Raw genomic sequence first — 27914 nt, forward strand, 5'->3', positions numbered from 1 at the left:
AACATCTTTTTAACAATGCAGTATGTACGAGTATTAATGTACCTTTAAGTTTCATGCTGTTTGCATTTGAGAATGTAATAATGGAAAACATACAAATGAATAAATGAAAGAATGAATATAAAAATAATAAAGTTCTATCTAATAAATCTCATTATCCATCTGTTTATTTGTGTCTCCAAAACGTTACGTCCCACGACTATCGTGACTACGCATATTTATATCTATTTTCCACCTAAACCGCCCTGTTTAAAATCTCAAAACATCATACTTGCTTGCACTTTCCACCTAAATGATATTCTGTCGCAATTACCCAATAACGCGGACATTGGGAATGCCTGTTTTCGTTTTCTGTGTTTCACAGAAAAACTTCAATCAGCTGTAAGTGGCTTCAATGTGGTGTACTATATATAAATACATAGTGAAATTTGAGAAATATTTTGTCTTGATGTTCATGGCAATATGTATTTGCTCAGAGCGATCAATAATTGCATTGACCTTTCATATGCAAATTAGATGTACGGATTACGTCACATAACGATATTAACATGTTAAAAGAGAATCGCGAAAATAAACACGTGACAGGTCTGCACATCCTTTTCAGTCAATAAGATACAGAATGCGATTTGTCGTGAACTACAGAAATCGTCAATTATTGATGTGGGTTTTTGTTGTTGTTTGTTTGTTGTTTAACGCCGAACTCGGCAATATTCCAGCTATATGACGGCAGTCTGTGAATAATCCTAGTCTGGATCAGACAATCAAGTGATGCCATCATGAGCATCGATCCACGCAATTGGGATACGATGACATGCATGAACCAAGTCAGTGAGCCTGACCACCCGATCCCGTTAGTCGCCTCTTACGACAAGATCGTCGCCTTTTACAGCAAGCGTGTCCAATAGTTAAGATTTCCACGCGTCCGTCAATTATAAAAAAACCCAACATTTCCATTGTAAATCTTCCGGTTACAGTTGGAGAAACTTACATTTATAGTCCACTAGTCCTTATAATGATAACATATAGCAAAACCCCTTAAAATGGCAAATTTCTACGTGTCCTTATGATACCTTAACTATTGGGCAAATTGGCAAGGACTATCGGACTAGTGCCAATTTCTAAGACAGTGAGGTACTGTTCCCCAGTCATGGTGCGAGAGTTTACTGGTTGCTATATGCACGAGGCCAGTGGTACAATGACATAATGTTGTAGGAAGATATACATATATTTATTTTAACCTGATGACTTTTCAACACTTTTTAACCTGGTTGTCAATTCTGCTTGATCCTAGAGATTGATTTGGAAAATTCTCATTTTCCTGTTTCGAGCCGAGATCGCGATTCCTCGTGACGAAAACAATGTAGGGGAGGTAAGACTGTCGTACTCGATGTACTCGCGTGCAACTATACGGTTAGAAGTAAACGAAATAGGAAAAGTCTTCTCCTGAAACTAAGACATCGATAAGACATGGATTGCCGTGATAAATTACCACGATCACTATTCAATTGGTTGAAAGCATATGTTTTATGAGTATAATTTGTGTTTACTCGCGTCTAGCACTACGCTATGATGTAACCGGAAACGCTGCAGTGTTCTATATTTAGACTTCCAGGACAAGTCCAAGTTTCTTTTCCGGTTAAAAATAATCCTTGTGTTTATTGATGTCACAACATATCAGATGATCACCTTCAAGATACAGTAAGACCATGTCTCACCAGTGGTATGTTTCATGTGTGATTGGATTATAACTGCGGACATCTAAGGGTAATGTGTAGAAAAACACCCCCTGTTTGCTAGTCTAGCAAGCATTGAGCTAAGTCACTCTGAGCGTGCTCATGAATCATACAGTTATAATTGTTTATATGGTTCAGCTGTGTGTAACACATCGGATACTATCAGATAACAACACCGGTCTCACTTGAACAGAACGGTCGGTGATATACTCAGACTAAATTAGGATGAGGTCAATGTCTTATCAGCTGGACCGTATCAAGACTATCAATGCCTGGTGTTCATAACGATATATACAATTGGATGTCGAGATCATCCTGCGTAGAAATCTGTGTTGTGTTAGGGTAGATCATCTATATTTCTAGATATGTCTGTCGCGTCTATCGATCTGGTGGTAAGTATTCAGACTCATTGTTTAGGTTGGTTCACTGTATTTGTCAGCAATTTGTTGAGTTGTGTTGTCAATGTAGTGACCCTGTCAGAACAGATTATGATGCACATGATTTAGGGTCTCAAGAAGAGCTAGCATGGGGAGTTGAAATATTTGCTGTACACCATACCTGCATCAGTATATACACAATAGTTTTGTCATGTCTGCAGTGATAAATATAGATCTACTGGTAAAAGAACTTGTCGAACAGTAGGTACAATGGTAGGTGTGCAATGGAAGAATCTGTTTTAAGGGGTGTAGAGGTAACAAAAAAAACTATATTCATATAACTACATTTATGACAAACACGCTTATAATAAACTAACGGATTTAACAAACTATTTCTTGGTCCCCTCCATGTGTTGTATATTTGCTGTTGATATGCTTATAACGAACAACGTATATAACAAATTAAAATGAGTGATCCCTTGTGAGTTTGTTCTAACCGTAGTTTACTGTATATGTCTTTATTTCCACATCAACCATGGAGATTCCGGGTCAGACTACGTCCCCAGCAACATACGCTAGTCGTAAGAGGCCACCAAATAGCATACGTTGAGAAACGTCAGAGAGTTTGAGATCTACAACACATCCTAGTAAACAAAACATAGAAATGCACATCTACTATCGTAGTATTTACATTGAAACATCGCAAAGCATTGCAAACTCAGATGTTGATACAGTTTGACCCTCACTGTATGAAGGTTCATTCTCCAATGAACTCACACAAAGTGAAAGTGAATTCTTAACTAACCTACCATGTTTACCATCGTGCATCTGACCATGAAACAGTGGCAACATTTGACTTTGCAGTGTTTAGGGTTAATGATGGTCCTGTGGTCACTGTGTTTGCTGTTTGGTAGTCAGTCTCAGGTCTCTGAAAAGTTTGAACTTTATCATGATGGTTAGTACAAGAACCCCTGACTTTCAGATATTATTTCACACACTAAAATGTCAATCAATTCCAGTAAGACAAGATGGATTCTTATAGTTTTAGAAAATCAATATGTTTATTACTTTAGTGGGGGACTCATCTAAGACACCGCAGTTGGCTGTACAGAGTTGCTTCCATTGGACATGCCGGAAACCGATGTATCTGTGTTTGAATCTTAATTCACCCCTGACTTTGTTTCTAGATTTGTCAGCACCATACCCATGCTCGTGGGTTTCACCTAAGTGGTAAACATCTGAGACCTGCAACACTTCGGGCTTTCCTCCCACATTAAGCTAACATGCCATGATATAACTGGAAAACTGTTCAAAGCGGTGTTAAACCCAACTCACTCACTCACTTGTCACTTTCTTACTATATATATCAATGCTGTTATACAAATTTGATTATTTCTCGTCTAATGATTGTGATAATAATTATTCAGGGCTTTATCTAGACTTTCCAACCAAGTGCCTGTGGCAGGAAAAGAATCTTCCCAAGGCAAGAGAGTTAACTGACCTTGAAAGTCCAGTTTCCACCCTTGCTGAACTAGGCTGGTATTATGGAGTTACATTTTGTCTGGACTAACGAGTCTATGCATAGTCCTATCAAAATTGCGCAAGGAAATCGAAATCCGGTTCGTAAACTGTCGTGCAGATTTCTATCGATTGCAGGATTTGCAAAGCATGTGCACCGCCAACTCGTTGTCAACAGATATTTTCCTTATGTTTTCATGTTTTTAATCAAGGTACTCCCGTGATTTGATGCACTTCGCGATGTAAGACCCGTTTTATCACAGTATAGATCTTGATTATCAATCAGATCATCTTAACAGGGCGCTGCCATTTTGTTTGAAACAAATGCAAGTAACACGAGAGATGGAATCTGATTGGTCCATGGGAGAGGCAGAGAAGGGACATAACACGTACCGGGTAATAGCCACTGGTGGCACTACGATCGAGCCCAGGAATTCTAGCCTAGTCTGGCAAGGGTGGAAACTGGACATTTTTGGAGTCAGTTAACTGAGGATGCCTTAGGAGGATGCTGGAAAAGGAAAAAAACATTTTGTACGAAGTGAAGATTTTTAAAAAACTTCTAATTTTTTTACAATTTTTAGGTGTTATCATGGTTATATTAATGGGATTTTACCTTACGTTTATGCAATATCATGTTTGTCATGTTTATAGGTTCTGTTATTATACAAGTCTCCTCTACACAGCCACCTCAGTTACATTACAACTTGAAGTGGGAAATTTAATTCCAATTTGTACATTTTACAGACAATTGCTGCAGACTTAAGGCTGAATATCAGCCGCTGATCAGGTCTTGACAATCCCTGCTATCATGGCTCTGACATTAAGTTTTCAGGTTTATCCTTACAGGTAATTCACGGACATGAAGCATGATGTAACAAGGGTCTAGCTGCTTCATTGGTCAAGGAATCAGAACACAAGCAGCCCTGCTGGAACCTTGATGGTTCATCGTCTGAAGGGATTGCAGGGTCATACACACGTCCATTGTTGAATGGCCGTGGCACATTTCAGCATTTCTGCCACAATGGTGACTCATGGGATGAAATCGAACATTTTTGAGGACAAGGTTTTACATGTGTCTGGCAATTCCAGTACCACGACGGTCCCACAGATGTCCACCCTGGGGTTGAGAAACAACTCCTTCTTTCCTCCTGCAGTAATCTCACAACCTCCCTGCCAGTGGATTCTGTATGCTGACGTAGGCAACTCTGGGTAAGCACATTCTGTGAGGTCTGTTAGTCTTGATCCTGTCTGTGGATTCTGTATTCCGATGTGGGCAACTCGGGGTAAGAACTTTCTGTGAGGTGTGTTAGTCTTGATCCTGTCTGTGGATTCTGTATTCAGACGTGGGCAACTCTTGGTAAGCATGTTCTGTGAGGTCTGTTAGTCTTGATCCTATCTGTAGATTCTGTATGCCGACGTCTGCAACTCTGGATAAGCACATTCTGTGAGGTGTGTTAGTCTTGGTCCTATTTGTGGATTCTGTATGCCGACGTGGGCAACTCAGGGTAAGCACGTTCTGTGAGGTCTGTTAGTCTTGATCCTGTCAGTGGATTCTGTATTCTGATGTTGGCAACTCAGGGTAAGCACGTTTTGTGAGGTGTGTTAGTCTTGATACTGTCAGTGGATTCTGTATGCCGATGTGGGCAACAGGGTAAGCACATTCTGTGACATCTGTTAGTCTTGATCCTGCCAGTGGATTCTGTATGCCGAAGTGGGCAACTCGGGGTAAGCACATTCTGTGAGGTGTGTTAGTCTTGATACTGTCAGTGGATTCTGTATGCCGACGTGAGCAACTTGGGGTAAGCACGTTCTGTGAGGTCTGTTAGTCTTGATCCTGTCAGTGGATTCTGTATGCCGATGTTGGCAACTCGGGGTAAGCACATTCTGTGAGGTCTGTTAGTCTTGATCCTGTCAGTGGATTCTGTATGCCGACGTGGGCAACTCAGGGTAAGCACGTTCATTGAATCCTGATCGTGTCAGTGGATTCTGTATGCTGATGTTGGCAACTCCAGATAAGGACGTTCAGTGAGGTCTGTTGACCTTATGACTGGTCAGACCAATCATCTGTCTTGTCATGACCCTGATGTAGAAGTCTGTGATCAAAGGGATAAAAGAGTAAAAAATATTGTGCATTTTTGTCTTATGTATTATCATGATTATGCAAGTATTGTGCATTGTTGGCCCATTCATGAGCATTGTGCAGGCAGTATTGTGCAGGCAGTATTGTGCAGACAGTATTGTGCAGGCAGTATTGTGCAGACAGTATTGTGCAGGCAGTATTGTGCAGGCAGTATTGTGCAGACAGTATTGTGCAGGCAGTATTGTGCAGGCAGTATTGTGCAGACAGTATTGTGCAGGAAGTATTGTGCAGACAGTATTGTGCAGGCAGTATTGTGCAGACAGTATTGTGTAGACAGTATTGTGCAGGCAGTATTGTGCAGACAGTATTGTGAAGACAGTATTGTGCAGGCAGTATTGTGCAGACAGTATTGTGCAGGCAGTATTGTGCAGACAGTATTGTCCAGGCAGTATTGTGCAGACAGTATTGTGCAGGCAGTATTGTGCAGGCAGTATTGTGGCATGATGTGTACATGATGGTTTGTATTACCGGTCGACAGAGTGCGGATCTGGGATCTCATCATCCTCATCCCCAATGCTCTGTTTCTGATGTTCCTGCTGTGGCGTCTCAAGTCCACAGTCTCCAAGCTCCGGACCAACACAAGCCCCATCTTCATGGCATTCTATTTCCTTGTGAGTATCAGTCAAAGATAACATGATGTCTATGTAGAGGCCATAACATTCCTGACTTACCTGAAAGGATTCGAACCAGGGACCTTCAGATCTGGACACCTTGTCCACATGACCAAGGGAGGTTACCCTGTCAGTAAGCTGCAGACTCCCTGGCCACATAGTAGGGTGCTGAGACTTGTGATCTGAACTTGGTCAGCCCCATGTTGGGTGCCAATGTAGTTGCTATGGAATTGCTATGGGATTTTAACCACATGCCTTCTGATCTGAGCTTAGGCGCCTTGTCGACCTGTGAAGACCCAGTGTAGAATAGGTCTTCAGCAACCCATACTTGCCGTAAAAGGCGACTATGCTTGTCGTAAGAGGCAACAAACGGGATCGGGTGGTCAGACTCACTGACTTGGTTGATGCATGTCATCGATCCCAACTGCATAGATCAATGTTCATGATGTCAAACACTGGATTGTCTTGTCCAGACTCGATTATTTACAGACCGCCTTCATTTAACTGGAGTATTGCTGAGTGCGGCTTTAAACAAGAAACAAAAAAAAAAAACAAACAACGATGACTTGTTCAAGGGCTTCGGTCCTGCCAAACACTGAAGCACATGTAACACATGTGGTGTCTCCTGAGGCAAGTGACTTTGTTCAAAATGTGCCTCTGTTCACCCAGAACAGGTAGGATGAGATGGCAAAGTGGTTGTTAACCTTCTAGCATCTAACATGCAGCTTTGGTTGTGTACTTCCCAGGGAGCTGAGAATGATTGTTGAGTGCACACTGATCCAGTGAGTAATAATAGCGCTTTGAGTATACCCCGGGTGGTGTGAAATATTCTTCTTCTTCTTCTTCTTCTTCTTCTTCTTCTTCTTATTTCAACTGTTAATAAACCTCTCACGATGTGTCATGTTGTGTGCAGGTGTTTCTGGTGGCGGTGATCAGCGTCCTACGTTGTGTCGTATCCATGACGGTCAATGCCTCAGTCCTGGCTGGAGATATAGCTGACAAGGTGGGTGTGTCTCTGCATTGTGCATGCCACTGTAGATTTACCATGTTTACAAGAACTGTACTGACATCGTGTACACAATGGGGCATGAGGTTACTGTTGTCTTAGGCGCCGGTATTGTGGGCACCCTACCTGTGCTCATGGACGTCACCAAAGTGGTAAACATCTCATATTTGAATCAATTTGGGCTTTCCTCCCACATCAATCTGACAAGTCGTTATCAGACTAAATTACTGTTCAGTGAGACATTAAACCAACTTCACTCTAAGATGCTGGAATTTGCTAAGTGGAGTTGCATCCCTTACATGTACCAGGATGCAATGACTGAGGGTTCGAATCTTGAGGCTATGTGCTTGTGGTAAAAGACTAAGACCTGCATGGCAAGGCATTGTACAACATTGAGGGTTCCGGGGCCCTTGAGGTTTTCTGCGATGGTATTCGGACCTGAGGACATCCCGTATCTTCAACTTGAACATTGTGGTTATGACAAGGGCACCTTGACTTTCATGTTTCAAACATTGCAAGGGTGTTAGAAGCCACTAGGGCTGGCTATCGATACAGATCATAGAGATCGATAATCATTCCTAGCATATTTTCTTGAGTATAGTGCGCACCAAAGTATAATGTGCACCCCCTCTAGCGGATTCAGTACTTTGAATATTATGCACAGAAAAATATTACACCGTACCCCTTTAGCAATTTCCGATAAACGAACGGGTGATGAGGAACTTGGTCAGTACAAATTTGAAATTAGAGATAAAAAAAAATTGATTGACATATTGATTTACCGTTTAGATTGTATTTTTTGTATTGCTAGTCATTGTTTTACATCCAGGGATTAAGATTACCCTGTGTATTATCTCGTAAACTAAACCGGAAACAGCAATCAGCTGTACACACTTTTTCTTGGAATCTACGGGTGATTCGGTCAGTAGGCACACAATGATATAACTTTACAGGATTTTAATGCAAGGAGGTAAATATTGATGAATTATTGATAAATATCGGAGTAGTAACTTTGAGCAAATATGCAAAAAAAGTCTGAAAGAAATCAACACACTTCATGCCACTGGTGAGTGGTGACCCATTTATGCATGGATTACTCTGTGGACACTAGAGTTATAACAAACACAGGTGCTTTCCGTCAATGGCACTTGACATGATTCATAATAACAAGGCTGTTTTGGTAAATTTAAACTTTATTTCATCACAATTGTTTATGTAAGATATTATCGATGACGTAATTTTCATATCGATAATCGTTAATATTTCTTCCCATCAACGATAATTGTGATTATCAATTTTTTTAGCCAGCCCTAGAATCCACCATCTCACACCACAGTAACTGTTGCTGAGGTGGGGCAGTGATTCCAACATTGGCTTGCCCCACTGACCATGTGCCATTGACCTCCACTGACCATGTGCTATTGACCTCCACTGACCATGTGCTATTGACCTCCACTGTCCATGTGCTATTGACTTCCACTGACCATGTGCTATTGACCTCCACTGACCTCCATTGACCATGTGCTATTGACCTCCACTGACCATGTGCTGTTGACCTCCACTGACCATGTGCTATTGACCTCCACTGACCATGTGCTATTGACCTCCACTGACCATGTGCTATTGACCTCCACTGACCATGTGCTATCGACCTCCACTGACCATGTGCTGTTGACCTCCACTGACCATGTGCTATTGACCTCCACTGACCATGTGCTATTGACCTCCACTGTCCATGTGCTATTGACCTCCACTGACCATGTGCTATTGTTCTCCACTGACCTCCACTGACCATGTGCTATTGACCTCCACTGACCATGTGCTATTGACCTCCACTGACCATGTGCTATTGACCTCCACTGGCCATGTGCTATTGACCGCCACTGACCATGTGCTATTGACCTCCACTGACTATGTGCTATTGACCTCCACTGACCATGTGCTATTGACCTCCACTGACTATGTGCTATTGACCTCCACTGACCATGTGCTATTGACCTCCATTGACCATGTGCTATTGACCTCCACTGACTATGTGCTATTGACCTCCACTGACCATGTGCTATTGGCCTCCACTGACCATGTGCTATTGACCTCCACTGACCATGTGCTAGTGACCTCCATTGACCATGTGCTATTGGCCTCCACTGACCATGTGCTATTGACCTCCACTGACCATGTGCTATTGACCTCCACTGACCATGTGCTATTGACCTCCACTGACCATGTGCTATTGGCCTCCACTGACCGTGTGCTATTGACCTCCACTGACCATGTGCTATTGTTCTCCACTGACCTCCACTGACCATGTGCTGTTGACCTCCACTGACCATGTGCTATTGACCTCCACTGACCATGTGCTATTGACCTCCACTGGCCATGTGCTATTGACCGCCACTGACCATGTGCTATTGACCTCCACTGACTATGTGCTATTGACCTCCACTGACCATGTGCTATTGACCTCCACTGACTATGTGCTATTGACCTCCACTGACCATGTGCTAGTGACCTCCATTGACCATGTGCTATTGACCTCCACTGACTTTGTGCTATTGACCTCCACTGACCATGTGCTATTGGCCTCCACTGACCATGTGCTATTGACCTCCACTGACCATGTGCTAGTGACCTCCATTGACCATGTGCTATTGACCTCCACTGACTATGTGCTATTGACCTCCACTGACCATGTGCTATTGACCTCCACTGACCATGTGCTATTGGCCTCCACTGACCATGTGCTATTGACTTCCACTGACCATGTGCTATTGACCTCCACTGACCATGTGCTATTGACCTCCACTGACCATGTGCTATTGGCCTCCACTGACCATGTGCTATTGACCTACACTGGCCATGTGCTATTGACCTCCACTGACCATGTGCTATTGACCTCCACTGACTATGTGCTATTGACCTCCACTGACCATGTGCTATTGACCTCCACTGACTATGTGCTATTGACCTTCACTGACCATGTGCTAGTGACCTCCATTGACCATGTGCTATTGACCTCCACTGACTATGTGCTATTGACCTCCACTGACCATGTGCTATTGGCCTCCACTGACCATGTGCTATTGACCTCCACTGACCATGTGCTAGTGACCTCCACTGACTATGTGCTATTGACCTCCACTGACCATGTGCTATTGACCTCCACTGACCTTGTGCTATTGACCTGGTATGATTCCACACAATGAACTGTGTGTTACGTCCAGTAAGAATTAACTTTCACTTTGTGGGAGATCATTGGAGTATGAACATTCATTGAGTGAGGAACAAACTCTATGATATGTATTTGTGAGCAGGCATGCACTCAAACCCTGACTTTTCTCAATGTATGCTAAAGTCCTGAGTTCATGATTTTAGGGTCTAAATAATGAGAAACAATGCTTTTGTATGTATTCTTGCTAGGGAATTCCCAGGGGTTACCCCAGGAATATGGAAGTAGTCTATTAGGGTTTACATCATTTCAAGAATAAAATCTTGTCAAAAACATGTGAACATCAGAAGGTGTTGTTCTTATACATTTAAAGGACAGTTTTGCAGTCATGTGACCAGCTTTTCTCCAATATAACAAGTTTTATACTGTGTAAACTTCACATAAAGAACTATTTATTTCTTGGTGTCCCTTTCATCATATGGAGTGAACAGAGTTCAAACTTCAGGCCCCATAAACTATATCCTTGTCATCACTGTAAAGTTGAAGATTTATGATGTTCCTCAGTTCAGATGCTACAGCAGCAAGCCTCCTAGATCCCAGGATGCCCTAGGAGTTGGAATACAGTTATACAGTCAAGTCTTGTTAGTCCAACACTTGGCTTTATCCGACACTTATGTTCGGAACCGATTAAATCAGTTCTATTTACACCCGTTAATCCGACAGTCTCGCATTCCGACTCCGACACACCAAATTTGCAACAAATTACTGAAATCACTCATTAATCAGTCTCGTTAATCCGACACTGTGATCAGCATACTCCTTGGTCATCTGCCCGCGAGTACACAGCCCGTGTTTTGATGCGAGACGAGTGGTAGCTGCATATTACAACGGATGTAGAGATAAACTTGCTTAACAATAAACAATTAATGCTTTAAATAAAGAAAACAGGATTAATCACATGCTTGGATTACCTCATTCTCATTAAAATCAGATACAAGTTCTCGCTATCGCCGAGGACACCCCGTTACAGGTCACAACAGAACAACCTTTCGCGAAATATGACCGACCAATGAAATGCCTAACAGGATGTCAACGTTAGCCACTAAAAAAGCAGCTTTCTCAAGCTTTGCAGTACCAGTTTCAAACTGGCGACTTCCATTCCAGACTATCCTTTTTAAAGTATTTTGAATAAGTCCTACAGTCTGTAACAGTTATTTTGTGCAAAGCTTTAGAGGCTGCATGATTAGAAAGCATATTCCGCTAACAATGTTATAAAACAATATGAATATTTCATTTTTCATTATATATTAGTGTTTGTATTGTTACCTATCGTGTAGTTGTCCGAATTTCGATCACGAACATTGATACTACTTAATTTTGTTTATCCGACATACTCCTTAATCCGACATAATCAAATGCAACCTACGATGTCGGATTAACGAGACTTGACTGTATATTGCTCACCACACACCATGTACTCTCTCACACATATATATACTGAGACCAGCCATTTTCTATTTTTCAATTCATGTGCCCGGCGCCCCTACTGGCAGCTGGTCCGAGGAATAAATTAAACATAAAAATATTTATTTCTATTATGTCTCCCACGAGTAATATAGACCCTCTTATACATAATAAAAGGTTATATATAAATTCCATGTCTACATCATGTCTGATTCAAGAAGCCAACTGCAACTCCACGACAGAATGACAATCAATCAATCAATCAATCAATCAATCAATCAATCAATCATATGTGGTTTTGTTGAAACAATGTCATTAATCATGTTAACATATGAATGGTTCTTTGTTGAGAGTCACTGTGTAACAGAAGACAACCTTGACAGCTGACATATTATGTCCCCATCAGGGTAGATTTCATGAGGCCATCTTAAACTCTGATGTACACATTGATCATTGCCATGTCTCTGTCTTTGATGGGATCATCTACCCAACTATAAAAGTTGTATGTCGTTGCCCTTGACCTTGATATGGCTTGAATAACCATGGTAACCTCTGTTGTAGGTGTTGTGGCTGATCCTGAGGTTCTTCCTCTTGGCTACTGAGCTGTCCGTCGTCACCTTCGGTCTTGCATTTGGTGTGTACAGCAATCCTTTCAGATCAGTGTTCGAAATAATTTTTAAAACCCAACAAGACACACAGGTTCTTCATATACACATGTATTCCTCAGCCAAACAATATACCTCCTGCACCCATAACTGCCAGTCTAAACATGCTAAAGCAAACCAAGATGACTGCCGTAAAGTCGTTCCCAAAACATTGAGGGCAGTTTCATATTCGCGGGGAAGTATCGTATCCACATTAACAGACAGTTGGGCAGGTGACCCATAAGTGTTGCTGCCAATCTTCAAAGTTACCAGCCCACATTCAGGAATTATGAATATTGAAAAATTGCAAAAAACGAGAGACAAATCACGTCTTGATTCCGTTGAAATAATGCAAACATATTACTTGAAAATGTACGAGAATTTATGATAAAAGTGAATACGTAAGTAGTCTTAAAGTCTGCCAGACAAGTGGGCAGGTGGAGGAATATTTCCACGGACAGGAAGGCAAGCAGGCGGGCGGGCAGGCAGTTATTTCGGACACTGTTTCAGATACTGTAACTACCCTGAATATTTCCACGGGCAGGCGGGCAGACAGGCAGACGGGCAGTTATTTCGGACACTGTTTCAGATACTGTAACTACCCTGGCGATCTAGCCAGCAAAGGGGGTGTTTGAGAAACTGGATGGGGTGTTTTGAGGAACATTGGGTTTAATTGCAAATTATTCTGACAGGTAAAACTGTTTCAGTTGTCTTATCTTGTTTCTGCAATACTGTGGTTAAACATCATCGAAAATCCTTGATTACTAGAAAACACAGATGAGTAACTACCTCTTACTGGACACTGATAGCTCTGTCGGTTTATTACCGCTGAAAGAGAGGCAACTGTAAAGTGATATCTTTCGTTTCTATGACAACAAAAATGTTGAATATTTATGAGATAAACATACTGTGTTTTCAGTGTAGAAGCTAGGTTGATGGTAGAATGAATTGAATAGGAACAGAACTTGTAGTGCTGGTTCAAGGTGGCCAATCTCAGCGGATGTCTTAGATTGATTAATCACAGCGTCTGTCTTAGATTGACCAATCAAAATGGCTGTTAGAATGACCACTAACTATGTGATCTCCTCCTCCAGGCCATCTAGACAGTCATACAAGCATCCGCCGTGTGCTGGTCGTCACCTTTGCCATCGCTCTTGCCTACTCCTGTACACAGGTGAGAATATTGTCTGTCACCTTCACCATCGTTCTTGCCTACCCTGGTACATAGGTGAGAATATTGTCTGTCTCCTTCACCATCGCTCTTGCCTACTCCTGTACACAGGTGAGAATATTGTCTGTCTCCTTCGCCATCGCTCTTGCCTACTCCTGTGCACAGGTGAGAATATTGTCTGTCTCCTTCACCATCGCTCTTGCCTACCCTGGTACACAGGTGAGAATATTGTCTGTCTCCTTCACCATCGCTCTTGCCTACCCTGGTACACAGGTGAGAATATTGTCTGTCTCCTTCACCATCGCTCTTGCCTACTCCTGTACACAGGTGAGAATATTGTCTGTCTCCTTCGCCATCGCTCTTGCCTACCCTGGTACACAGGTGAGAATATTGTCTGTCTCCCTCACCATCGCTCTTGCCTACTCCTGTACACAGGTGAGAATATTGTCTGTCTCCTTCGCCATCGTTCTTGCCTACCCTGGTACATAGGTGAGAATATTGTCTGTCTCCTTCACCATCGCTCTTGCCTAGTCCTGTACACAGGTGAGAATATTGTCTGTCTCCTTCACCATCGCTCTTGCCTACTCCTGTACACAGGTGAGAATATTGTCTGTCTCCTTCACCATCGCTCTTGCCTACTCCTGTACACAGGTGAGAATATTGTCAGTCACCTTCACCATCGCTCTTGCCTACTCCTGTACACAGGTGAGAATATTGTCTGTCTCCTTCACCATCGCTCTTGCCTACCCTGGTACACAGGTGAGAATATTGTCTGTCTCCTTCACCATCGCTCTTGCCTACCCTGGTACACAGGTGAGAATATTGTCTGTCACCTTCACCATCGTTCTTGCCTAGTCCTGTACACAGGTGAGAATATTGTCTGTCTCCTTCACCATCGCTCTTGCCTAGTCCTGTACACAGGTGAGAATATTGTCTGTCTCCTTCACCATCGCTCTTGCCTACTCCTGTACACAGGTGAGAATATTGTCTGTCACCTTCACCATCGTTCTTGCCTACCCTGGTACATAGGTGAGAATATTGTCTGTCTCCTTCGCCATCGCTCTTGCCTACCCTGGTACACAGGTGAGAATATTGTCTGTCTCCCTCACCATCGCTCTTGCCTACTCCTGTACACAGGTGAGAATATTGTCTGTCTCCTTCGCCATCGTTCTTGCCTACCCTGGTACATAGGTGAGAATATTGTCTGTCTCCTTCACCATCGCTCTTGCCTACTCCTGTACACAGGTGAGAATATTGTCTGTCTCCTTCGCCATCGCTCTTGCCTACCCTGGTACACAGGTGAGAATATTGTCTGTCTCCCTCACCATCGCTCTTGCCTACTCCTGTACACAGGTGAGAATATTGTCTGTCTCCTTCGCCATCGCTCTTGCCTACCCTGGTACATAGGTGAGAATATTGTCTGTCTCCTTCACCATCGCTCTTGCCTACTCCTGTACACAGGTGAGAATATTGTCTGTCTCCTTCACCATCGCTCTTGCCTACTCCTGTACACAGGTGAGAATATTGTCTGTCTCCTTCGCCATCGCTCTTGCCTACCCTGGTACACAGGTGAGAATATTGTCTGTCTCCCTCACCATCGCTCTTGCCTACTCCTGTACACAGGTGAGAATATTGTCTGTCTCCTTCGCCATCGCTCTTGCCTACCCTGGTACACAGGTGAGAATATTGTCTGTCTCCTTCACCATCGCTCTTGCCTACTCCTGTACACAGGTGAGAATATTGTCTGTCTCCTTCACCATCGCTCTTGCCTACTCCTGTACACAGGTGAGAATATTGTCTGTCTCCTTCACCATCGCTCTTGCCTACCCTGGTACACAGGTGAGAATATTGTCTGTCTCCCTCACCATCGCTCTTGCCTACTCCTGTACACAGGTGAGAATATTGTCTGTCTCCTTCACCATCGCTCTTGCCTACTCCTGTACACAGGTGAGAATATTGTCTGTCTCCTTCACCATCGTTCTTGCCTAGTCCTGTACACAGGTGAGAATATTGTCTGTCTCCTTCACCATCGCTCTTGCCTAGTCCTGTACACAGGTGAGAATATTGTCTGTCTCCTTCACCATCGTTCTTGCCTACTCCTGTACACAGGTGAGAATATTGTCTGTCTCCTTCGCCATCGTTCTTGCCTACTCCTGTACACAGGTGAGAATATTGTCTGTCACCTTCACCATCGCTCTTGCCTACCCTGGTACACAGGTGAGAATATTGTCTGTCTCCTTCACCATCGTTCTTGCCTACTCCTGTACACAGGTGAGAATATTGTCTGTCTCCTTCACCATGGTCTTTTTCTTCCTTCTTCACAGGTCAGAAATTAACATGTTGCCTGGTGTGTACATTCTATTATTTCATTTCTACAACTGACTTTTCTGCCGCAGGGGACACTGGAGTTTGTTCGCCCGGACCCCAAGTTCCATGTGGAGTCTGGTGCCAATGCGACAGAGAACTTTGACATCTTTGCCCATGGCGGCATGATCTTCTGGTTCTCAAGTTCCCTCTTCTTCTCAATTGTAAGTAAATCATCATCAAAGGTCAAAAGTTCAAGGCCATGTTTAAGGTCAAAAGGTCATTGTCAGTTATTTAGTTTACTGTTATTAATAATTACTCTGGAAAATGCAACCAATCTTCATATGAGATATTTTAGATTATTAATGGAAACATCGCATGAAAATATTCATGGAAAGTTAACTATTGGTACCAGACTGCCTTTGACTGGCAAGGAACTTTATCATCCAAAACTGGCTCCCACAGGAGATATGGCTTGGGTGAGATCAAGCGATATCCACATTGTAGATATCGCTGCAATGAAATTGCATCACAATGCTTTGCAGACCATTGTGACGTCACTGGTTAACATGATGTCACAATCAAATGACATCACTAATGGCTCTGCTACTGAAGCTGCTGGCAGTACTTTCTACACTTAAGACACTGCTTATTACTGTCTACAAACTGAAAAAGTTGGAAGAATGATGTTGGATGATAAATAAATTTCACCCTCGTGTCTTTTGATATCATATATATCAAGGTGTTGATATATTTGATAACAAAAGATATTTGGGTGAGATTCTCTATCTATTGGGAATGATGTTTTTCAGTGAATGTTACATTATTGAATATGGAAGCTTATTACAAGATCTATAGTTATTGTAACTGAAAAATTTGAATCATATTTGGTTTAGTTTATGGTTTAAGAATCTGTTTCAGATAAAGAATCTTCTATGGCTGTCCTAATGATCATTTCCATTGCACATATAGCTCTGTGAGGTGAAGGACATTCGCGTCCCAGCTGTGAGAGTGTGTGACACTTGCTTGTATCATTCATTGCCGTCTTTCACTGGTTACTTCCTGTTTCAGGTGTATAGTGTTATATTTATCCTTCCGTGGACGAACCTGAACACCAAGCTCTCGCTGCCTTGTAAGTAAACGGAGATAGACATTATGCCATAGAGGCAACTTGATGTATTGACTGGTCATAGAGGCAACTTGATGTATTGACTGATCATAGAGGCAACTTGATGTACTGACTGGTCATGGAGGCGACTTGATGTATTGACTGGTCATAGAGGTGACTTGATGTACTGACTGGTCATGGAGGCAACTTGATGTATTGACTGGTCATAGAGGTGCCTTGATGTATTGACTGGTCATAGAGGTGCCTTGATGTATTGACTGGTCATAGAGGTGCCTTGATGTACTAACTGGTCATAGAGGTGCCTTGATGTATTGACTGGTCATAGAGGTGCCTTGATGTACTAACTGGTCATAGAGGTGCCTTGATGTATTGACTGGTCATAGAGGTGATTTGATGTACTGACTGGTCATGGAGGCGACTTGATGTACTGACTGGTCATGGAGGCGACTTGATGTACTGACTGGTCATGGAGGCGACTTGATGTATTGACTGGTCATAGAGGTGCCTTGATGTACTGACTGGTCATAGAGGTGCCTTGATGTATTGACTGGTCATAGAGGTGCCTTGATGTACTAACTGGTCATAGAGGTGCCTTGATGTATTGACTGGTCATAGAGGTGACTTGATGTACTGACTGGTCATGGAGGCGACTTGATGTATTGACTGGTCATAGAGGTGCCTTGATGTACTGACTGGTCATAGAGGTACCTTGATGTATTGACTGGTCATAGAGGTGCCTTGATGTACTAACTGGTCATAGAGGTGCCTTGATGTATTGACTGGTCATAGAGGTGACTTGATGTACTGACTGGTCATGGAGGCGACTTGATGTACTGACTGGTCATGGAGGCGACTTGATGTACTGACTGGTCATGGAGGCGACTTGATGTATTGACTGGTCATAGAGGTGACTTGATGTACTAACTGGTCATAGAGGTGACTTGATGTATTGACTTGTGTTCCATACTGTTTCCTTACTGGCTGACAAGACAGTGGGCAGGGCTTGTGGAGCATGATTGTGCTGAATGATGTCACTGATTTCGTATTGTCAGCAGTTTTTTTGTGTTAATGCCGAAATAAGCAGTCTCAAGATATTATTGTTGTAGTATGTATTTATAAGAATTGACTTCAATATTCTTTTGCATTTATGGAGGAATAACAGTGTAAGAAATTGGCACTAGTCCTATAGTCCTTGCCAAACTGCCCAATAGTTAAGGTATCATAAGGACTAGTAGAAATTTGCCCTTTAAGAGTTTTGCTATATGTTATTATTAGCAGGACTAGTTGACTAAAACTGTTACTTTCTATGACTGTATAAATGTAAAATAACAACATGCTCCACTGTATAAATCTGCACTATACATAAACAAGATTCCTGAGGTAACATATGTTCCGGCTCCAGGTATGACAGTGTTGTGTTGTTGTTCCAGCCAAGAAGTCCTTTTACTACTACTCTCTGTTCCTGGCCCTCCTGAACCTGACCCAGGCCGTCGGCAGCGGCCTCATCTACTTCAGCGTGGCCAAGGGCCTGTGGTACGTTCACGGGATAAAACAGGATAAAACATGGCAGAGCAGAAAGCTCTCAAGTAGTCGAGATCACACATGATGAGTGCAAGGACAGTGTTACTTAAACGATTCTTAGGACTATTTATCCGGCTTCTAATTATATTCATTTTTTCTCTTAGGGACCAACAGTTTCATTTTCTTTGATGGTTCGAGAGAATTTTACTCATACCTCATCAAAACATACACTTGTTTTTTCTGAAATGAGCCCAAGATATTTTTTGGACACAACACACTTTTTTCAGGACTGAATGTTTCCTTCTGTGTGACCTTAACCCCTAGTATTTTGTTCCTGTGTTTCCTGTACAAAAACATCTCCAACCACACAGTAGAGAAATGTCTGTAGGTAAGACTCTAGGCAATCAGTAACTGCCTACATCACTGTGCTGCTCCCTTTAAACAGTTTGGATTTGGACTTCCTCATAGATCCCCAACCCAAATCTTCATCGCTCTTCATATACTTCAGCAAAGCGATCTAACAACGAATAAAAAACTCGTCACTTCCAAAAACACTTGCCTTCAAACAAGAGAGTAGGGGGCGGTCGGGTAGCCTAGTGGTTAAAGCGTTCGCTCGTCGCGCGGAAGACCCAGGTTCGATTCCCGACATGGTAAAATGTGTGAAGCCCATTTCTGGTGTCCTCCTCCGTGACATTGATGGAATATTGCTAAAAGCGGCGTAAAACCATACTCACTCACTCACTCACTCACTCACCCACTCAAACAAGAGTACTTATGTTTTAGACCCAGGAAGATCTGTGGTGGAATAGGTCTTCAGCTACACATTCTTGCCTTAAAAGGCGACTGTGCTTGTCGTAAGAGGCGACGAACGGAATCAGGGGGTCAGGATGGCTGGTTGATGCATGTCACCGTATTCCATTTGCATGGATCGATGCTCATGATGTCAATCACTGGATTGTCTGATGCAGACTCGATTATTTACAAACCACTGTCATATAGCTGGAATATTGCTGAGTGCGGCGTTAAACAAGAAAGAAACAATCCTATATTTTAGATTGTACACCGATATGTTGACCTACTTTGTTGATTTAGCCTGATTCAGCCAGCATGTTTTCCCTGTTTCAGTGTGGTGGATGTGACGACCTACATCTACTTTACTTGTTTTGATCCCCTCGTCTACGGAACGTTTTTGAGGGAGTTCTTCAGGTACTGTACAGTTAATGGCACTAGCTTGTATCTGCTTGTAATCTTGTCTCCCAAGGACATGTTAAAACAGGGGCAGATAACTCCTTCAACTCGGACACCACCTTCATAGACTAGAAAACTGTCTTCCGTGTTCCAGGCCCTTGTATTTGTATTCTGTGATGATGAAACCATTCCGAGGGCAGTGGGGTAGCCTAGTGGTTAGAGTGTGCGCTCATCACGCTCATCGATTCCCGACATGGGTACGATGTGTGAAGCCCATTTCCAGTGTCCCTCGCCGTGATATTGCTGGAATATTGCTAAAACAGCGAAAGACAATACTCACTCACTCACTCACTTAAACTATTTGACACCATTCACATTTTTGTGAGCCAAATTTGAATGGGATGATGCTAAAAATAGCCAGGCAATCATGAGCAAGAGAAATTCTGTGCTAAGTGAGTGATTGGCATGATGGCGATGGAGACGAAGCTAGGAAGGAGGATAGGTCCAGGGTATTGATCTTTACAGAATGAGGTATATTTTCCTTACTGGATAGTCGAGAATTTGATACAACATATGTAATCCAGCCTTCACCTTTCATCTTTCCTGTTGCATCATTGTTATCATTATTCAGTCGTTGTACACATTTCCCAGCTTCTCATGTGACCTGCCAATCATCGTCCTCAGTGACCTGTCAATCCTTTTCCTAAATCTCTCTATAACCTGTCTGTCCTCCTACTGAATCCCTCCCATTGCCTGTCAATCATCTGCCTCAGTTCCTCCCATGGCCTGTCAATCATCTGCCTCAGTTCCTCCCATGGCCTGTCAATCATCTGCCTCAGTTCCTCCCATGGCCTGTCAATCATCTGCCTCAGTTCCTCCCATGGCCTGTCAATCATCTGCCTCAGTTCCTCCCATGGCCTGTCAATCATCTGCCTCAGTTCCTCCCATGGCCTGTCAGTCATCTGCCTCAGTTCCTCCCATGGCCTGTCAATCATCTGCCTCAGTTCCTCCCATGGCCTGTCAATCATCTGCCTCAGTTCCTCCCATGGCCTGTCAATCATCTGCCTCAGTTCCTCCCATGGCCTGTCAATCATCTGCCTCAGTTCCTCCCATTGCCTGTCAGTCATCTGCCTCAGTTCCTCCCATGGCCTGTCAATCATCTGCCTCAGTTCCTCCCATGGCCTGTCAATCATCTGCCTCAGTTCCTCCCATGGCCTGTCAGTCATCTGCCTCAGTTCCTCCCATGGCCTGTCAATCATCTGCCTCAGTTCCTCCCATTGCCTGTCAATCATCTGCCTCAGTTCCTCCCATGGCCTGTCAATCATCTGCCTCAGTTCCTCCCATGGCCTGTCAATCATCTGCCTCAGTTCCTCCCATGGCCTGTCAGTCATCTGCCTCAGTTCCTCCCATGGCCTGTCAATCATCTGCCTCAGTTCCTCCCATTGCCTGTCAATCATCTGCCTCAGTTCCTCCCATGGCCTGTCAATCATCTGCCTCAGTTCCTCCCATGGCCTGTCAATCATCTGCCTCAGTTCCTCCCATGGCCTGTCAATCATCTGCCTCAGTTCCTCCCATGGCCTGTCAATCATCTGCCTCAGTTCCTCCCATTGCCTGTCAATCATCTGCCTCAGTTCCTCCCATGGCCTGTCAGTCATCTGCCTCAGTTCCTCCCATGGCCTGTCAATCATCTGCCTCAGTTCCTCCCATTGCCTGTCAGTCATCTGCCTCAGTTCCTCCCATGGCCTGTCAATCATCTGCCTCAGTTCCTCCCATGGCCTGTCAATCATCTGCCTCAGTTCCTCCCATTGCCTGTCAGTCATCTGCCTCAGTTCCTCCCATGGCCTGTCAATCATCTGCCTCAGTTCCTCCCATGGCCTGTCAGTCATCTGCCTCAGTTCCTCCCATGGCCTGTCAATCATCTGCCTCAGTTCCTCCCATGGCCTGTCAATCATCGTCCTCCAGAACATCTGGTCCATACTTGATTATTTACAGATCGCCATCCTATGGTTGTAATATTGCTGATAGCAGAATTATACAACGAACAAAACAAACTAACAAAAGATTCGGGTTAGAAGTGGTCTTCAGCTACCCATGCTTTCTGTAAAAGGCGACTATGCTTGTTGTGAGAGGCGACTAACGAGATTGGGTGGTCAGACTCACTGACTTCGTTGATGCATGTCATTGTATCTCAATTGTGTTTATCGATGCTCATGATGTCAATCACTGGATTGTCTGATCCAGACTCGATTATTTACAGTACACCATTATATAGCTGGAATATTGCAAAGTGCATTGTTAAACAACCAACGAACGATCAAACAAACAAACAAACAAACAAAACAAACAATCTCAGTCCCTGTCTCAATCTGTCAATCATTGTCATTTTACCTCGCAGCATCTCCATCCCAAGCATCCCCTTCTCCTACAAGCACCAGGTGGACGAGATCCCCGACGAGGACACGCTCAGTCTGCCTTACCAGACGCCCTTCGAGCGGGACAAGGACGAGGGCGTGGCCTTCAGCAACAGCTTCGACAGCACCCACTTCAACCGACAGAGTCAAGCCAGCTCCCCCAACGGTTCCGTCAACATAGCACCCCCAAGCCTTTCCCTCAACAGCGACTACTATCAGGCCTCGGCTTAAGGGGAGACAACTGCCGACACACCATTATTCAAGGGCCCTTGATGAGGGAGCAGGTGTGAGAGTACCGTCAATATTCTGTTGTAGAGTTCCAGATAGGGAAAGACAAGGCTTAATGACATCTATTTTCCTGCTTTTGGTGATGTAGATCGTGTATTTGTGTGGAGCATATGATCTGCAGAGACAAATGTGTCTTAGGAAGACGGAGCCGATAAGGCAACCACTTACATAGTATCACTCAGACATAGCCAACTCATCTTCCTGATGCAGGGGAGTTAACTCACTTTGAAAATCCAGTTTCCACCCTTACTGAACTATGCTGGAATTTCAGAGTTATGTTTTGGCTGAACTAATGTGTCTCTGTATAGTCCAAAAAATCGCATAACAAAATCGACATCTGGTTCATAAACTGACCTGCAAATTTTGGCCGATTGCGGGATTTGCAAAGCATGTTTATCGTCAACTCGGCATTGATAGATATTTGAGTGATTTGATGCTCTTCGCGAGGTAAGACCTGTTTTATTACAATCTAGATCTTGATTAACGATTGGAACGTCTTGACTGGGTGCTGCTACTTTGTTTGAAGCAAGTGCAGGTAATATGATAGGTGGAATCTGATTGGTCAATAGGAGGGAGTCACAAGGGACATGATTTGTAATAGCCACTAGTGGTGCAACGATCGAGCCACAAAATTCCAGCCTAGTTCGGCAAGGGTGGAAACTGGACTTTTACAGTCAGTTAATTCCCTTGCCTAGGGAAGATGCAGCCAAATGAGCACAAGCCCCTGTATTTGGATGTTGCGGAAGGTTGACCTGAAAAGAGACCGGTATGAAACTAGCACTTGTCTGCATCAGACCGGTAGAAGTGACCTGTCGGCTTCTGTGACATCTCAACATGAGAATTCTTGCCACACTCAGCACTGGGAATACAGGAGAATTGTGAGTTTTCTGTGAATTCTGTAACTTTGTGAATCTGAGATTGCCTGTGAGTTGTCTGTCATTGTGGCTATCTAGTCTGCTGACCCCTTGTTCACTATGCTTCTCACTAGCATTGTTCTGTGTGGAGTGAGGGAGAGTGTGTCATCCCTCGGCTGGGCAAGATCTGAACAAACAGATGCGGAGACTGGTGAGTCAACTGGCTGAGACTGTCAATCAAATAAAAAATGTGGAACGTCATAATGCCACTGCTTGAACATAATTATTTATTTTGAAGAAATTTTCGAAGAATTTTGTGTGATTTTTGCTATTCTCAGTTTATTTGTTATTTTATGCATGATTGTAATAATTTGATATATGTATTGTGTATTACGGTCCCCAAAACCCAAAATTCCAGTAACCATGGCAGCAAATACCCATCATATTGTTAAAACTTGTAAAATAAACTTGTCAAGGAAACACTAATTAAGGAAAGTAATATTTATCTTACTTACTAATATATTTATGTATGTTACCATGGTTACCTGAAATGCTGGATCGTTTTGATTTATCTGTAAAGAACAAACCCATTCATGGTTTATGGTGAGGTGAGGTGTGTTGGTTCATGGTGAGGTGAAGTGTCTTGGTTCGCTTATTTGAATTGCATATCATAAGACTGATCCAACAAATCAAAACATATTATGATAAGGCGGTTATGTTATGATATGTTTTGATTTTTTGGATCACGGCTCCATTGACCCTTTCATAATTTATAAAAAATAAATTTGAAAAAAAACAATATGTGGTAAATACTCAGTGATGTAAAAATCCACAACACAATGCCAAGTTTGAGTCCTATTTCGCCAAGCCATAGCTGATTGTGTGCATAATGAAGCTGGAGTTATGTCCCTTGACACATGGACGTTGTTGAAATGTGCTCCTGCAGACAGTGGTGCTAGGCTGTCTGGTGCTCTCACATATAGAAACAGTGTACCTCATGTGGAGTGTGATCATGTATTGCTTTGTAACAGTGACATGTAATCAGTTACTCTATGTTGAAATGAATAACCATGATAACAGTACATCTCCAGAAGGCATATGTGATATTTGTTGTTTCATATTGTACATTTACATTGTGTATACCGTATTCGACGTATTAAGTGCCCAGGGCGCTCTCAAATTAGAAATAGGGGGCTCTTATTAGAATATTATTTTAGTAAAAAAACAGTTCAAAGATAAACTACGTGGTTTATGCTGACAGCCTGAAATGTTTATGTACGACAGACATATTTTTCCAGAATTTAATTGCCCATAATTAAGTGTGCATATAACACATAAGTGCGTGTTATACGCGAATAAATAAGTCTTGTGTACATTGATCAATCAGAAGGGGTGCTAATTAGGATTGTTCACTGACCAATATATTAGCAAATATTGCCGTTGGCGCTTATTAGAGCGGGGTGCTTATTACGTCGAATACGGTAATTCTCATGCATTTACCCTGATCAGATGACGAGGCTGTGCCGACATATGATGCTGGCTGGCTGTCAGACCCTCCTCTGTATTCTTGGCTATTGCATTAACAGACCAGAACAAGAATGTGTTCTTTCATAGAATACTTTTGGTCAATATCAAGATGCCAAAAATAATGTTCTTACTGTTGATTAGAGATATGTTTTATGACATTTTTTATAATAATGTTTTATTTTATTTTTTATCTTGGAATGGCTGCGAGAATAGGTATTGTTCCATGATAGGTTAACATGCACATGCAATAAGCTTTATGTTCAGTTTACTTTTTAGAGAACAAAATACAAAAAATCTAAAATTTCTATTTGATATATTTTTGGCCCATCTATTCCATGTACTCAACATGTGGGGCTTCAAGGTCGGAAGTAATGTCCCCAACAACATGTGCTTGCTGTGAGAGGCAGCTATGTGGATTGGGTGGTCAGGCTTGGTGGTGGTGGGGTTGATTGTGTCATCGGTTCCGAAAGCCCATTTCCAGTGTCCCCCGCTGTGATATTGCTGGAATATTGCTGAAAGCAGTGTAATACCAAACTCACTCACTCACTCACTGGATTGTCTGGTCCAGGCTTGTTCATATACATGTAGCTGGAACATTGCTGAATGTGGTTTTAAACAAACAAATAAACAAACAAACAAACTCCATCTAACCACCTGTATTTTTCCGAAAGAAATGAGTAAATCAAGATATACATATTGTCTCTCATCTTGTATAGGACACAGAGACCATTTCATCATGGGTAAGACAAAATATTTAGTTCTACAATCTTTCCTTCAACTCATTCTTTTCCTCCTTGAACAGGGAAACATTGTCATCCATTACATAAGTACTAGCTGACTACCCACGTGTTATTAACAGTACTGATTTCTAAGTAAGGTGAGAAGAGTTGCCTCCCTTTACTTAACCTGATTACTCTAAATCTTGGAATTAACCCGTGAGTTAAATGCGAAAATGCGAGTGGTCTTTGTTGGCAATAACCAAACTTCGCATTTATGTCTCCAAAATGACTATCAACAATAAGACGGCCTCAATGCACACTTTGGATAGGGGATAGGGGTCAGCAGTCGTATTAATTTGGAGACTCATTAATTTCAAGATTTACAGTATTCAAGAATCACTATTATGTAAGTTTCATTTATTGAACAAATTGGATTGAAAAGTATCATGTTTGTACTGATTTCTAAGTAGGATGAGAAGAGTTGCCTCCCTTTACTTAACCTGATTATCATGATGCTGGTACTCGGGATTCCCCAATGCCGTCTAAAATATGAGCAAGGAAAAATGTTTTTTTTAGGCAGAACTTTACTGTTTAATATTAACAGTTGTGTCAAGTTTACTCGCATCTTCCCGAGGCAAGCAAGGCCACTAGCCAATATCAAAGCCTAGTGTCTACCCTTGCCACATCAAGGCCACTTTCCTTGGTTCGACCCTGGCGCCACCTTGCATAGATCACGAGTTGTGCCCCTTGTAATGAAAACGCGATATCCAATCAGAGAGTTGTTCTTATCTCGTAAAGCTTCACAAAGATGGCGTCTACCTAGTCATCAGATAACAAACCATTCGCGATTTCATCCCTGACACATAAACATAGGCAATTGTTGTGGTGTTTTTAAAGGTGGGAAAAACACCTTCGTGTCAACAAGGACAGGAAGCGGTAAATCCCTTTCATGCGAATGTGTACCAGTTGTGGATGTTGATTTTGTGTAACGTTCTCTGATTGGACTATCGATATGTGCGATAGTCCAATCATATTTAGCACAGAAAGTTGGGTTGATGTGGCAAGGGTGGAAACAAGACTTTGATAAAAATGCCAGTGGAGTCTCTTGACTCTGGCTTGACAGACGTCTTCTGTGTACACACTAAACCACTTGTCCAGACTGACTAACAGTGATTGATGGTCGAAAAGAAAGTCACATATCAATTTCAGTTCTTGTCAATCTTGTGTACATCTCTAATGGGTCAGTGAATCTGTGGTAAACATTCACAAGATGCGGGAGAAGATGTTGACCGTTACTTTTGTGTTTGAGTATAACTAGTGTTGAAGCATAATGTTCCAAAGGTCACTGTACAAATAAAGGCACAGGTTTTGTAGTTTCTCTTTGTCCATGGCGTTGTCTTGCCGTCAGACTAGTGCAATTCTGTCAGTTTTATTTTTGTTTTGTCATATATTTTCCTACATGTAAATAAATCCTCCGGTACCTGATGTCAACTGTGCATGCACATTCAAGGTAATAAAGTTGAAATGTGGTTCTAGATGTTTTTGATCAATGTGTTATCTCAATACAACAGAAACAGAAATGGGAAGGATTCCTCTTTTAACGAGAAACAAAATGCGCTAGCTCGTTAGGGCAGCCTCCGTGGGTATGGCGTCTCAAACAGAGCGGAAAGTCGGTGAGTGGATCTCCTGGCCGTGTCATACCAAAAGGTGTTCGAAGGCGGTACTTGTTACCCTGCTTCCATCTTCCCAAGGCAAGATAGTTAACTCCGTTTCCACCCTTGCCGAACTAGGCTGGAATTCCTGGGCTCGATCGTAGCGCCACCAATGGATATTACGAGTGATGTCCCTTCTAAACCTCTCCTATGGACCAACCAAATTCCACCTCTCGTATCGATCACTTGCATTTGTTTCAAACAGAATGGCGGGGCATAGTCAAGACAATCTGATCGATAATCAAGATATATATTGCGATAAAACGGGTCTGACTTCGTGAAGTGCATCAAAACACGTGAGCACCTTGATTAAAAAACATGAACAGATTTGGAAAATATCTGTTGGCAACGAGTTGGCGGTGCACATGTTTTGCAAATCCTGCAATCGACTGAAATCTGCACGACAGTTTACGAACCGGTTTTCGATTTCG

General features: G+C 42.8%; 1 protein-coding gene across 6 annotated transcripts; it reads left to right on the plus strand.

Annotated features, from left to right (window-relative positions):
• Positions 1-1602: 1602 nt before the first annotated feature.
• Positions 1603-27306, plus strand: LOC139445003 (transmembrane protein adipocyte-associated 1 homolog). 6 transcript variants are annotated; one of them, XM_071226047.1, is made up of 11 exons: positions 1603-1761; positions 4472-4834; positions 6244-6376; positions 7290-7379; positions 12577-12649; positions 13754-13833; positions 16227-16358; positions 17206-17266; positions 18694-18796; positions 19910-19990; positions 22368-27306. In XM_071226047.1, exons 2-11 carry the CDS (start codon positions 4614-4616, stop codon positions 22612-22614), a joined length of 1221 nt encoding a protein of 406 aa, XP_071082148.1. In that variant the 5' UTR covers positions 1603-1761; positions 4472-4613; the 3' UTR covers positions 22615-27306. The 6 variants fall into 6 exon arrangements, with proteins under 6 accessions (XP_071082148.1, XP_071082147.1, XP_071082150.1 ...); XM_071226046.1 differs by having other exon boundaries at positions 1603-1717; XM_071226049.1 differs by having other exon boundaries at positions 1603-1695.
• The last annotated feature ends 608 nt before the right edge of the window (positions 27307-27914 follow it).

The sequence above is a fragment of the Haliotis cracherodii genome, unplaced genomic scaffold (assembly GCF_022045235.1).
Source record: "Haliotis cracherodii isolate W230 unplaced genomic scaffold, xgHalCrac1.p SCAF_6, whole genome shotgun sequence".
In the NCBI taxonomy this organism is placed as follows: domain Eukaryota; kingdom Metazoa; phylum Mollusca; class Gastropoda; order Lepetellida; family Haliotidae; genus Haliotis; species Haliotis cracherodii.